A 12,036-nucleotide genomic window follows, 5' to 3' on the forward strand; every position below is an offset into this window, starting at 1 on the left:
AATTGGATGTGAGCGAGGCAGGGCTGTGTAAAGTCACCAGCCTCACTTTCTCTTCTGAAGCCATGTCCTGATCTATATTAACAGATAATACTGTAATGCAGTCCTGACTCCTAGGACCTGAAAGATATGTGTTGGAATTATCACCATATATTTCTTGGACTCTAATTGATCTAGGATTCAGAACTGACCACAATTTACCTAGTGTCAAAGGCAAAACCATAACTATAGAGAAGAGCAACTGGGGCTTCTTACAAGGATACAAAATTCAGAGAGCACTAACAAAGTGTGCTATCCTTCCACGTAGAAACAATAAAGTTCAGCACCTTGCTGGCAAGAGACAGGAAGCTGCCAGATAGACAGCCAGCAGGTGTAATGCATAGAGTGCCTGGCCTAGAATCAAGAAGACCTGAGTTCAAATCTGACCTCAGTCACTTACTAGGTGTGTGACCCTGGGCAAGTCACTTAACCCTATCTGCCCCAGTTCCTCATCTACAAAATGAGCTGGAGAAGGAAATGGCAAACCATATCTTTGCCAGAACAATTCCAAATGGGGTCACAAAGAGTTGGATTCAACTGAAAACAACTAAACAAACAGCTAGATAGCAGGTTAAGGTGAGCTTTTCCCTTGACCTACTCTGTTCCCTCCACTCTTGCAGGGTGGCCTCCTCCACAGTAGATTCACAAAAAAGCCCTGGAGACATCTATCTTTGTTTCTTCTGCTGAGGGCACAAATCATGCTGTTCTCCCTCTACCCTCCCACTTCCATCCCCTTTTAAGTAAATCATGGTTTGTCTCTAGCCAGTCAATGGTTTGTGGTCCTTACCCTGAAACAAATATTCCTCCTCATGGCTTTCATCAAAGGGACTTTAATGAGTATTCTACACAAAATGCTAATTTATGTCATGGGGGAGATATCATCCCACTCCGGGAATCTAAGTCATACTGTCAAAATCTAGAGTATAGGACCAGGGAGGGCCTGGCTCATGAGAAGTTCTCTCTTTCTGGACCAGAGTAGCTCTAACTAACTGAACTAATTGGTATAAATTTCTGTATAAATTCAATTTGCTATTATCATCTAGCATTTCACTAGTACTTGGTACTGTTAGATGTAATGGAGTCTGGCACATCAACAGAATCCCTCAGGTGGTATTTTGCCAGTTAGAGGCCAATGAGGAGCCTATTTCCAGTAGAGTAGTGATAATATGGAATGGAAATGACTTGGAGATATTGTTGAGTACTTATAGATGTTCTATAACTACTTCTGATTGGCCAAGCAGATGGGGAAGAAGAGGTTCTTTGGGTACATAACATTCAGAAAGACCTGTTAGACTCAAGTTTCTTTGCCTTCATTGGCTTAGAGACCTCATTGACTAACCTTTGCTCTCAATGATGGATAAAGGAAAAAGAGCCTATGACTTTGTGAGGAAGGTCTAGAATATCCACTAAAATATCCTCAAATTCCAGAGTTTGGGTTTGCAGACAGTGAAACTGATACACTTGAGATATGAAGAAAATAGAACCTTCTTCTGCATTCCATCATTCAAGTCTGGGTTTGCAGTCAATGCAGCACTGATGTCCTGAGGGGCAAGGTATAATCTTCTGAACACTAGCTGAGTGGCAGCTAAAACCAGGATTCATGCAACTTGTTCATGGGCTTGGTGGGATCTACACTATGTAGGAGGGGCAGCTAGGTGGTGAAGTGGATAAAGGGCCAGGCTCATCTTCTTTGATTCTATGAGTTCAAATCTGGCCTCAGATACTTTTACTAGTTGTGTGACTGAGTAAGTCACTTAACCCTACTTGCTTCAGTTTCTCAATTGTAAAATGAGCTGGAGAAGGAAATGGCAAACTACTCCAGTATCTCTACCAAAAAAAACCAAAAAAAACCAACCTCAAACCCAAATGGGGTCACAAAGAGTTGGACATGACTGAAGTGACTGCAAAACAATAACAAATGCTACATAGAAACTGAGTTCAGTCAAGCTTATTCTCCCTAGATATTAAAGTAGTAGTGGAAGAGTTCATAGTCTTAAGATTTTGAGGGAAAATATCTACACGTTGTTATCATATCATTAAAGTAAAGATCCTTTTGGACAGAGCTTAAGTGGTTAAATGGAACAGGGATGATATCAATGGGGACAACACTGGTAAGGGTTTGAGTCAATGACAGTAGAGAAGAGAGTACTCAACAGGGAGAGATGTCATTTCCTGGCCCCATAAGAGTGGACCAGAGTATTCATATTACGTCTTCTAGGGGTGCGTATATACTCCAATGTCTCTATAAAGCACTTCCATTCTGCATCATCACAGTTCTCTGACAAGGAGGCTTCCCAGAGTTCTCCATATGGAGAAAAGCGAAATGAAAAATTCTATGCATGCACAAGATCTTTCCCCCAACATTACATACCTTGTACCTCATTTGATATTTTTATTGGAGAGATATTTCTGATGACTAGTCCTTGTAGATGTTCTGCTTTTTATTTTTCCAGTATTTCCCTAAGTGGTATCATCTTCCAGATGGGGAAACTGAAACCTTGGGAACCTGGCATAACATAGAACCTATCCTGTGGTGGAAAACATATTCAAAGTCCTGATTCTGAGATAGCAAATTTATTTAAAAATCAAAATGTCACATTATGGACCTTCTTTAAAGAACATGGCTGAGAAGAGCTGAAATTAGCCCTTGAAATGTCAATAATTAAGCTACTTGTTCTCAGTAAACTCCCTCTCAGAGTTTTTTTGGGTTTTTTTTTTTTTTTTGGTTGACTTCAGTACTTTGTTACTGTTTAAAGTTCATGAAGCTGTTTCCCCTAAGTCTGTCCAATAAGTGAGACATACAGTTTATGATATTCATTTGCTGTTCAAAATCTGAAACTTCCTGATCAGGCTTCGGCAGGGCGAGTTTTACTTTCTTTTCTGTTAAAAAAAAAAAAAAAAAGAGAGAGAGAGTGGGGGGAGGGTTGGGGGGAAAGAGAGAGATTACCGAGAATCAGAGACTGCTCAGGGACCTGGAATGAGTCACCCTCTTTTTTAAGCTAGTAAGCAGCCCCTCCCAGTGTGCTAAAGTAACATGACGTCAGATTTGAGTCTTAACTTCTACAAGCCCCAAGTACTCTACTGACTTCATAAGGTCCTAAGGAAGAAGACAAGGAGTGCTAATTCTGTGGGTGTGTCACAATTTTCTCTAGAGATAGCATGGACCTTGATTCTGGACTCCTGGGTCATCTTCCCAATTCTGCTGCCAATCTCTTGCGTGACCTTGGTGGAGTCACTGCTCCGCTTTGCTCCTCAGTTTCTCCTTCTGTACCAATGGGGAGATTATTTTTCAACAACAGGTAACATCTGGAACTGGAACTTATATTTTTTTCTGATGGTTAATGATCTATTCTGTGTTTCAGAATTGGCATGTTGAACTTTTTAAAAGTTTGAGTATTCTGGTTTATTATTTCTTTTCGTCTCCTCAGGGCATTCCATTCAGGTGAGCAGAGACAGCTTGACACTCCCTGGAGCCTGATATCAACGGAACATGGGCAAAATTCAGTACCAGCTTCTCAGACTTCTGGGCAAGACCCTGGACAAGTAGTCTCTGATACTGAACCCCTTAGTCCAGCTCTGGATCAGGTAAGGACAACTTGAGTAGTAACCAAGAAAATTCTTTCATTAATTCAACTGGGGCTACTAGTTAGTTAGGGCTGTGGAGTTACTCTTTGGATGACAGTGATAGTAAAATTGGAGATAAGGATTTCCAGGGCTGTGTAACTGGATGCTTATTTGGGGAACAAGTATGTGGTCTGAATGAGGGAACCCCCTAGATTCATTTCAAGGTTGAAAAGTTGGGAGATCCCCTATCTGCACAGCTTTTCTGAGAGCGTGAAGGGTTCCAGTGGTGGTTTGGCATTCTCTGAAATGTAGAGGTTAAGGGGAGGAAGGTAAAATATCTCAAGGTTCTCTAACACCGAAGGTTATCATCAAACCATCTGGTAGTTTTGTGTCTAACTCCAGAGAGAATATATTTATAATATTTTATTATAAGAAATAATTTTGTTAAGCCCTTTCATAATCTTTCCTTATTTTTTCCTGTATATATTTTATCTTATGGAACTGAGAATTTTTTAAACTAAAAAATTAAATTATCCTTATAATCTGAGAGAACTCTACCTCCTATTTTGTGGAAAACAGTGATGTAGAAGGTAAAGAGATATTACCTTGGTTAATCCAGTGGATAAAAGGACTGACTTCTCTGGCAGAGTAGACATTGGTGAACTAGGCAGGGGTGAATGTCAACTTCCGAGAAGACTAAGTTTAATTTAATTGATTAGGGAAAGTTTAACTAATAAGGGAAAGAGAAAAAACGCAAGAGAAGCCAAAAGCTAGAAGAAGGAGGCTTGTATTAGATATTAGAAATTACCCAATCTCAGGGAGTCTCCATATTAGGTTTAGATTCAGGACAGGAATGCTTTGAAGAGGGCACACAGGCATGGTCAATAACTGAGGCAGTTTATGAAGGGAAAACCCAGGGTCTGGTGCTATAGGGAAAAGCAGAGTTTAAGCCAAGCAATTGAGTATGAATGTTGCAATGGCATTTGCTGACTTTTGGACTGGGAAACATGGAATTACACAATTTCAGCTGTATGTCAAGCAGTGTAACAGGAGACCAGATACACAGAAAATAGAATGCAACAGCTAAGATGTATAGAGCACTTTAAAGCCTGCACTTACGATATTGTAAGTGCAATTACCATTTTGGAGGAGGGGGTATTTGAATACAGCTATTTTTCCACTTTGAGTTCAACTAATGTTACTTCTGAGGGTTCCAAAAGATCATCTGAAGGAAGAAAAGAAGCATTTTCTAAGTACCTACTATGTGCTAGGCAGTATGCAAAGCATTTTACACATATTATCTCACTTGACTCTTAAGCCTTGGGAGTTAGCTGTTATTGTTATTTCCCTTTTAGAGTTGAGGAAACTGAGGCAGATAGTGGTTGAGTGACTTGCCCAGGATCACATAACTACTCAGTATCTAAAGTCAGAATAGAGTTTGTATTTTCTTGATTCCAAGCCCAGAGCTCTATCCACTGTATCACCTAGTTGTCTCTTTAGGGCACATCATTCCCTTCATTATTTCTGATTCCACTGTTCCTTTAAAGTAATAACATAAAATCTCCTTCGCTGGAGATGAAAGGAGAGGAAAGAAGAAAGCCAGTTTGAATTACAGAAAAATTTTAAATAAATTCAATATTTTTTCTTTCAAGGATACAGAATAATTATTTTAAAAAGTACTAGGCTTACCTTGTTGCCAAATAATCTTAATAGGAAGTTTTATGAAAGGATTTACAGTTAATAAAACAATAGATTGTATATAGATAATACTTCTGAAGTGTTTTTAAAAACTTTATTTTCTTGGAGGATAGGGACTGGACCTTTAATTTCATTGATACAGGGAACTCCCTGGAGGACTTGATTTTTCCCAGGCATGTAGTTCAGCAATCTACTTCTCTATAATTTATGGGTTGAGAAAACAGCCTAGAGCAGAGATTAGGTGATTTGCCCAGGATCACACTGAGAGGCAGGATTTAAACCCCCCTTAATTCTGCCTTTACTTCTCAGTCTATTAGACCATGATGACTCTTTTTCAATGTCATTTTCTTTAAAAGATAATGAATTTGTTCAGCAAATAACATTGGTAGTAGGGATCTTGGAGATTATCTGGTGCTATCCCCTCATTTTACAAATGTGAAAACTGTGGCCTAAACAGATTATCAAGTCATTTGCTTAAGGTCATACAGTTAGTGTGAGAATCAGCTCTTTTGACTTAGCCTATACCAGTGACTTTCCCGTTTCTTCTCAACAAAAGAAAATTTCATCAAAATTATTCAAATGTTGAATGGGGGGTGGTGGTGGTTGAGTCTGAAATTTTACTGTAATTCCTCAGAAATTAAATGACATAAGTAAGGTTGAACAACTTCCTCATACCCTGGTCCACACAGGCTTCCTGTTAAATCTGATAGTGTATTAACGATATCATTTTGGGCTGTCATTTCTTTGAGCTTCTATAATATAGTAGAAAATGTTTGAGGGCTAGGTTATCTGTTTGGTTTAAAATAAGGCCCTACGTAAGAGATGTTGACTTTTTCCAATCAATGGTTATGGAAAAAATTTCCACTTGCAATGACATAAACCTCATTCTTTGGGTGTGTCTAATTTAATACAATGATAACAGACTGTCTTCATCAGTAACTCAAAAGGTCTTGTTTTATTATAGGAGTGGCATAGTCTTGGGGAAATTTCTACTGTAAGCAAAATGTAATGATAACTCTTTACCTCTTCAACTTTTAGGGTGTTTGGTTCAGATTATTTTAACTAATTATAGAACATCCTTATAGCTATCTAAATTGAAGAGTGTTAGAATTGAGTGGGACCTTAAAAATCAAATTATCCAACTCCCTCATTTTATTTTCACATCTATTGATCTAATTTTGTCCTCATAACAACTCTGTTCCAGGCAGCAAGATGTTGGTGCTGGCTTTAGAGTCAGGAAAAAAGGGGGTTCAAGTCCTACCTCGATGATACATATTAGTTGTGAGTCCATAGACCGATCACCTAAACTCTCAGTGTTCCAGACAACTCTGTGAGACTATAAATTTCAAGGAAATTACTTAACCGAAGTGCACTGGTAGAGGGAGTTTCTACATGGGGAACTGCCTATCTTGCTGAAATTGTAGGTCCAGATTTCTTCTTTCCCTGTCCATCCCACTTCCCAAGGGGGAAAATAAATCCCACCAGTTTCATGAGGTACTTCTCATTTGATAGCTGAGGCAAATGAGAGACAGTACAGATCACAAAGATAGTTGCTGGCAGCCCTGGCTTTAAGAACCCCAGAACTCCAGATTCCTAGCTTTCTGCTAGGAATTAGACAATCCTGTTTCAGCTCTAGCTGAACAGGTATTTGTTCTTTGACTTCAAATATCCCAAAATCAGGTATCGCATCTTCCATAGAGATGTATACCAGAGGAGTTCTTAACTGGTTAGGCTTTCAAAAATGATTTTCAAGTAATTTACAGATTCCTTCCAGGGTAACATTTTTGGGAAGGTGCCAGAGTATTCAAGGACAGGTCAAATTAGTTTAAAGTAGTTATATTTAATTTCTTCTGTACACTAGTCTTACCCTTAAACACCAATAACTTTGGATAGGTTCAGAATCAGATCCACCTGACAACAGAATTTTGAAAAAACTGTCAAATTCAGGGCATTTTCTAGGCAAAGTTTCACCGTTCACGATTTTTATTCCTCCTCCTGACATAAAACATTCTATTGTAGGACTTATTGCTGCTGCCCACTTCAGAGAATTGTGTGAAATGTAAAGTCGTGATTTGGATTTGAGGTTACCTGTGTCTGGCTCTTGGTTACAGCGGCTTATATCACACTTCATTCAAGGTGAAACCAGCAGGTTTTGGGGGCAAGGAGTGGTGTTTCAGTTAATGAGTCTTCATGTAAGATCCTGTTGGTCAAGAAGACCCATTATCTTTCAATATCTATGCACGGGAAATATGAAATTGGGTTTCTTTCTTTTTAAAAGGCATAAGTAGCTTACAGTTGAATGGAGGGACAGGAAGACAGGACACAGACATACATATGACAGAAGGGAGAAGGGGGGAAAGAGAAACCTGAAAAATCTGAGAATGCCAGAATCATTTTCAGTAAGAAGAGGGTTTTTTGGGGGAGGGGGCGGCAGGACTGTCAAATTTCCTCCGGCTGGGTGAGACTAAAGAGCACGGGCGATGCCCTTGGCCCTGAAGCCTGGGGAGGAGGGGGCCCAGGGCTTCACCCCCCCATCAGCGGGACACCTGGGTGCGTGTCCAACGTGGCTGCTTCTGCGAGAAAAAGAGGGGCATTTGTCTTCATGTCCCCCCGGGCCCAAGACTGGCCATTACAATTCCACTGTTTGGTTTCAGTGTAGTAGGAAAAAGCTGCTCATTCTTGAAAGAACAGGTAGCTGAGCTACGGAGGGTTCCCAGCTCGGGCTGGACCGCCACTCGGGGCAGCGCCTCTCAGCCGCGGCCCAACCCCCCGAGCTGCTCGGGGCAGGACCCTCCCTCACACCTCACCGCCCCAAGGCGGGGAAGAACTCAGACGGGCTGGGAAAAGGCGGGAGGCCGACTTAAGTAGTAACGGCCGCCAACGGGCCAGCCAATCAGCGGCGGCTGCGGCTCCCCCCCCGCCCCCGCCCCTTCTTCCCCCGCCCCGCCGCTCCGTTCCTCTCCCCCCACCCCCCCAGCACCGCCGCCGCCGCCTCTTGGGCCCTCCTCCTGCCTGTCAGTCATTGCCCCGGGAGTGGGGGGGTGGGGCCGGCGGCGGCTGCGGCGGCGGCGACTCAGGCTCCAGTTCCGGGGCGAGCGGCGGCCGTTGGGGTGAGTTGGAGGCGGTGCGGGGCCGCTGAGCCCCGGAGCGGGAGAGGGGGAGGGGGAATTCCGTCGCGATGAGCGGGGCCGCGCCGGCCCGGGTGGAGGGAGGCGGGCAGCTGTGGCCGCAGCCCCCCTGGAGGGGGGCAGGTGGGCCGGGAGCTGGGGGCCCGGTCTCTTTCGTCTCCTCCTCCTCAGGTGCCCGGGGAAGGGAGGGGGACGCCGCTCGCTCCGGGCCCTTCGGGACGGGTCCTCCCGCTCCCCGGGCCGCGCCCGCCCACCTCCACTCGGGGCGGGCAGGCCGGCTTGGGCCGGGGCACGCTCCTCAGCCTCGGCCTTGCCCTCCTCGCGCCGCCCGGGCCGACCCTCACTCGCGGAAATTGGGCCGGGGGTTGGAAAAGGCGTGGGGAGGCCACGGTGGGGAGAGGGGGAAACCGAGATTTCCAAACTCCGTTTTGCCCTTATTTGCATCGAGTCCTGGAGGGAGGAAGTCGGCGGGGGGAGGCGGGGAAGGAGCCGGTGAAGGGGAATTTCCAGCTCTTCTTTAGGATCGGGGCTTGACAGGAAGCGCCTCGCTGGGAGCTCGAGCTCGGCATGTTTGTGTGCGGAGGAGAGGAGCTCCGCAGATGGGGGGACGCCCCCCCCACCCCGGGGCCACTTTCCCTTGGGAATCGTCCGAACACTGAAAGCCAGGTTTTTTTTTTAATTATTGTTTTATCTGAGTAGTCCGTGAATGGATTCCCTGGGCTGACTTGGCTCCCCTCCTTCTTAGAGTGTTCCAAAGATTCCTGACTTAGTATGCATGCATACCTTCTCTAGGGACAGGCCTGAAGTGTTCTGTGTGGATGGAAGAGGTACTGGGGTTCGGGAGAGGGCCGAGGGGGCTCCAGCCATTAAAATTCACATTGCTGCTTTTACCAAGAACTTAGCTCACTTGACTCTCTCAATCATCCTGTGGAGTAAGTCGTACCTATAGTATTTTTGACTGTTTTGCGGATAAGGAAGCTTAAGAATCTCAGAAAGTTTTAAGTGACTACTTACCTAAGTTCACAGTGGCATAATGAAGACTTTATGCCCAGTCTTCAGACTCCTGGCACACTGCTCTTCAATAGCATGTTCTGTCCCCTTTAGGACCTAATGGCCATAGAATGTATTACTACCCAAAGCCAGCTGCATTTTCTTGGGTCACAGATAAGGGTGTGATTGGCTCAGGGTAACCTCTTATCGCTGCTGGAAAGGCAGCTCAACATTTTTTTCCTGTTTTTAGTGGAGTGCCAACTTTTCAGATCAAGGACAGCACATTCTGTAATTTACCAGGGCTTAAAACCTTGATGGCAAAGCTTGGAGGTCTGATTGGAATGAAATTGGGCCGTCCTTATTTGGCATCTCAGGTCTGGTTTCTAGTCTCAGTCGTACCATTTTGAGCAAATCCCTTTATCAACAGGTACCCATTATGTCACATAGCACTGGAGTAGGTGTCTGGAAACTTGGATTCAAGTGTTAGCTCTTCACTAGTTAAAAATGAAATCTTGGGCAAGTCATTTTGACTCCATGGGCCCCAGTGCCTTTGTCTGTAATATGGGGGAAGAGGTTGAACTAGATATTGTCAGGATTTTTGGAGGCTGGCAAAGAGGCAAATTCTAAGTTTATTATAAAGAAAAATTTCCTAAGAGATAAGGCTATTTCAGAGCATGTGGATCTTTTGGGGAGCTGGTCTGTTTCCCTTCTCTGGAAGTCTTCATTACAAAGCCTGATTAACTACTTGCCAGTCTCTAGTTTGGTGATGCTTTTTTGATTATGGATTGGACTATAGTTAATCTCTTGAGGTCCTTTCCAACTCTGAAATTATGTGATTCTTTGCTTTTTCTCTTTAGCTTTCTCTAAAAACATTCCATGGGTCCTAACACTGAATTCTAGGTACTCTAGGGAATATAGAAATATAAGATATGGTACTGCCTTTTGAGAAACTGGTATTCTACTAGGGGATCAACAGTAAGCCACTGGGAAAAAAATTGAACTGTATAATATTGACTAATGTATTCATAGTCATCTTAGGATGGACTATGTGGACTGGAATAGTCAGAAAGCTTTTTAGGACTTAAAGGGTAGATAGGTGTTTGGTCCTTTGGTAGGAATAGGTAGGATTTAGGTGGTGTAGAGGGGAAAGTGCTACATTTTGAGTCTCAGGACCTGGATTCAAATCCTGCCTCAAATACTACCTATATGGCCTTTGGCAAATCATTTTAATTCCTTGAGCCTCAGTTTCCTTATCTGTATGATGTGGAGGTTGAACTAGATGACCATTGAAAGCCTATCCAGCTTTATAGCTATGATCCTTTGCCCTCTCTAGGACACAATTTCCTCATCTGTAAAATGAGAGGAGTTGACTAGATGACTTTTGATTGAGGTTCCTTCTGGTTCTAAATCTGTAATCCCATGATAGAAGGAGGGACACTTCCAAATTTCTGATGCCAGACTCTTTACTCTATCCATTATGCTGCCTATCTACCCAATCTGTCAGGCAGCTAAGTGGCTCAGTGGACTTGGAATCAGGAAGATGTGAGTTCAAATTCAGCCTCAGACATTTACTAGTTGTGTAACTCTGGGCAAGTCAGCTAACATCTCTCTGGCTTAGTTTCCTCCTCTGCAAAATGAGGATAATAATGGCATCTTCATTTTAGATAGTTGTTAGGATAAAATGAAAGATTTGTGAAGTGTATTGTAAACCTTTGAAGCACTATGTAAGTGTTATTTTCTCACAGGATTATTGTAAGGATAAAATAAGCAGTGAAATCACTTTAAGGGGTAAAAATACTTAATAAATGAAAGATAGTGTTTTTCTCCTGGAATGTGTCATATTTTCATTTAATGAAAAAAAGTATTTTGTAAGTATTTTCAACCCAAGCTAGTATTTTATCATAATCTAGTATTTCTGCTTTGTGGAATGTACTTTATATTGCCTATCTAAGCAGTCTTTATGAAGAGATTGCTGTAAAATAATTGTTCTCCATGTTAGTATGAAAATTTATTAAAAAAATTTATTTCAGTGCCTTTTGTCTTTATTTCCAGATATATTGTTGTATCACTCCTTCCCCGGCAGCTTTCTCTCGTGGCAAAGAACAACATTTAAGCAAAATCCAGTGACATAGCACCTATGTTCCAATTCCACCAATGACACTCTGTGATTTTAGACATGTCATTTTGTTTCACTGGGCCTCAGTTTCCTTATCTGTAAAATGAGGGAGTTGAACTAGATCAATTTCCAGTTTAGGATCTATGATACTGTAGCTGTATCAGATTCTACATCCATAGTCTCCCACCTATGGTGCATTTCTTCATTTTTTTTTCTTGGGTCAAGATTGGTCCTTACAGTTTCACTGTTTTTGGTTTCAGTTTAGTGGGAGAATGCTATTTCTGATAATTGTGACATTTAGATTGATGTTTTGATTAAAAATAACAGTTTATGGTTAAATGAAACAACCTGGCCAGTTTTTGACCCAAAGAGGAGCTAGTGTAGTTTTTTTAGTTTGTGGTACAGTTGTAAATACTGCATCCTTTTGTCATATTTGATGATGATTCCCTCCTTAAAATCCCTCCCTCACTGCATTCATGAACTCTGACACTTAGATACCTAGGC

General features: G+C 42.5%; 2 protein-coding genes across 10 annotated transcripts in view; one reads left to right on the forward strand and one right to left on the reverse strand.

Moving 5' to 3' along the window:
• TRAF2 (TNF receptor associated factor 2) overlaps window positions 1-12,036 on the forward strand; it is a 120,779-nt gene that overhangs the window by 53,044 nt on the left and 55,699 nt on the right. For 2 of the 9 annotated variants that reach the window (XM_072633034.1, XM_072633038.1), the window contains exon 2: window positions 3,465-3,621. In XM_072633034.1, the coding sequence (XP_072489135.1) occupies window positions 3,465-3,621 (157 nt within the window). Of the gene's footprint in view, window positions 1-3,117; window positions 3,336-3,464; window positions 3,622-8,284; window positions 8,409-8,526; window positions 8,598-8,975; window positions 9,093-12,036 lie in introns of those variants that run through there. The other 7 variants (XM_072633040.1, XM_072633039.1, XM_072633033.1 and 4 more) reach the window with 6 other exon arrangements.
• Window positions 7,387-9,086, reverse strand: LOC140519726 (uncharacterized). Its single transcript, XM_072633050.1, has 2 exons — window positions 8,311-9,086; window positions 7,387-7,498 (listed from the first exon to the last, which is right to left on the reverse strand). Exons 1-2 carry the CDS (start codon window positions 8,868-8,870, stop codon window positions 7,426-7,428), a joined length of 633 nt encoding a protein of 210 aa, XP_072489151.1. The 5' UTR covers window positions 8,871-9,086; the 3' UTR covers window positions 7,387-7,425.

The sequence above is a fragment of the Notamacropus eugenii genome, chromosome 1 (assembly GCF_028372415.1).
Source record: "Notamacropus eugenii isolate mMacEug1 chromosome 1, mMacEug1.pri_v2, whole genome shotgun sequence".
Classification (NCBI taxonomy): Eukaryota; Metazoa; Chordata; class Mammalia; order Diprotodontia; family Macropodidae; genus Notamacropus; species Notamacropus eugenii.

Bases quoted from the DNA above. Each gene is read 5' to 3' on its own strand.
- LOC140519726 (XM_072633050.1), bottom strand. From the start codon at position 8,870: ATGCAAATAAGGGCAAAACGGAGTTTGGAAATCTCGGTTTCCCCCTCT. The intron at 7,499-8,310 runs GCAGGAGGAGGG...CTTGACCAACAG, and splicing joins CCCGGGGCAATGACTGACAG to GATCTTACATGAAGACTCAT.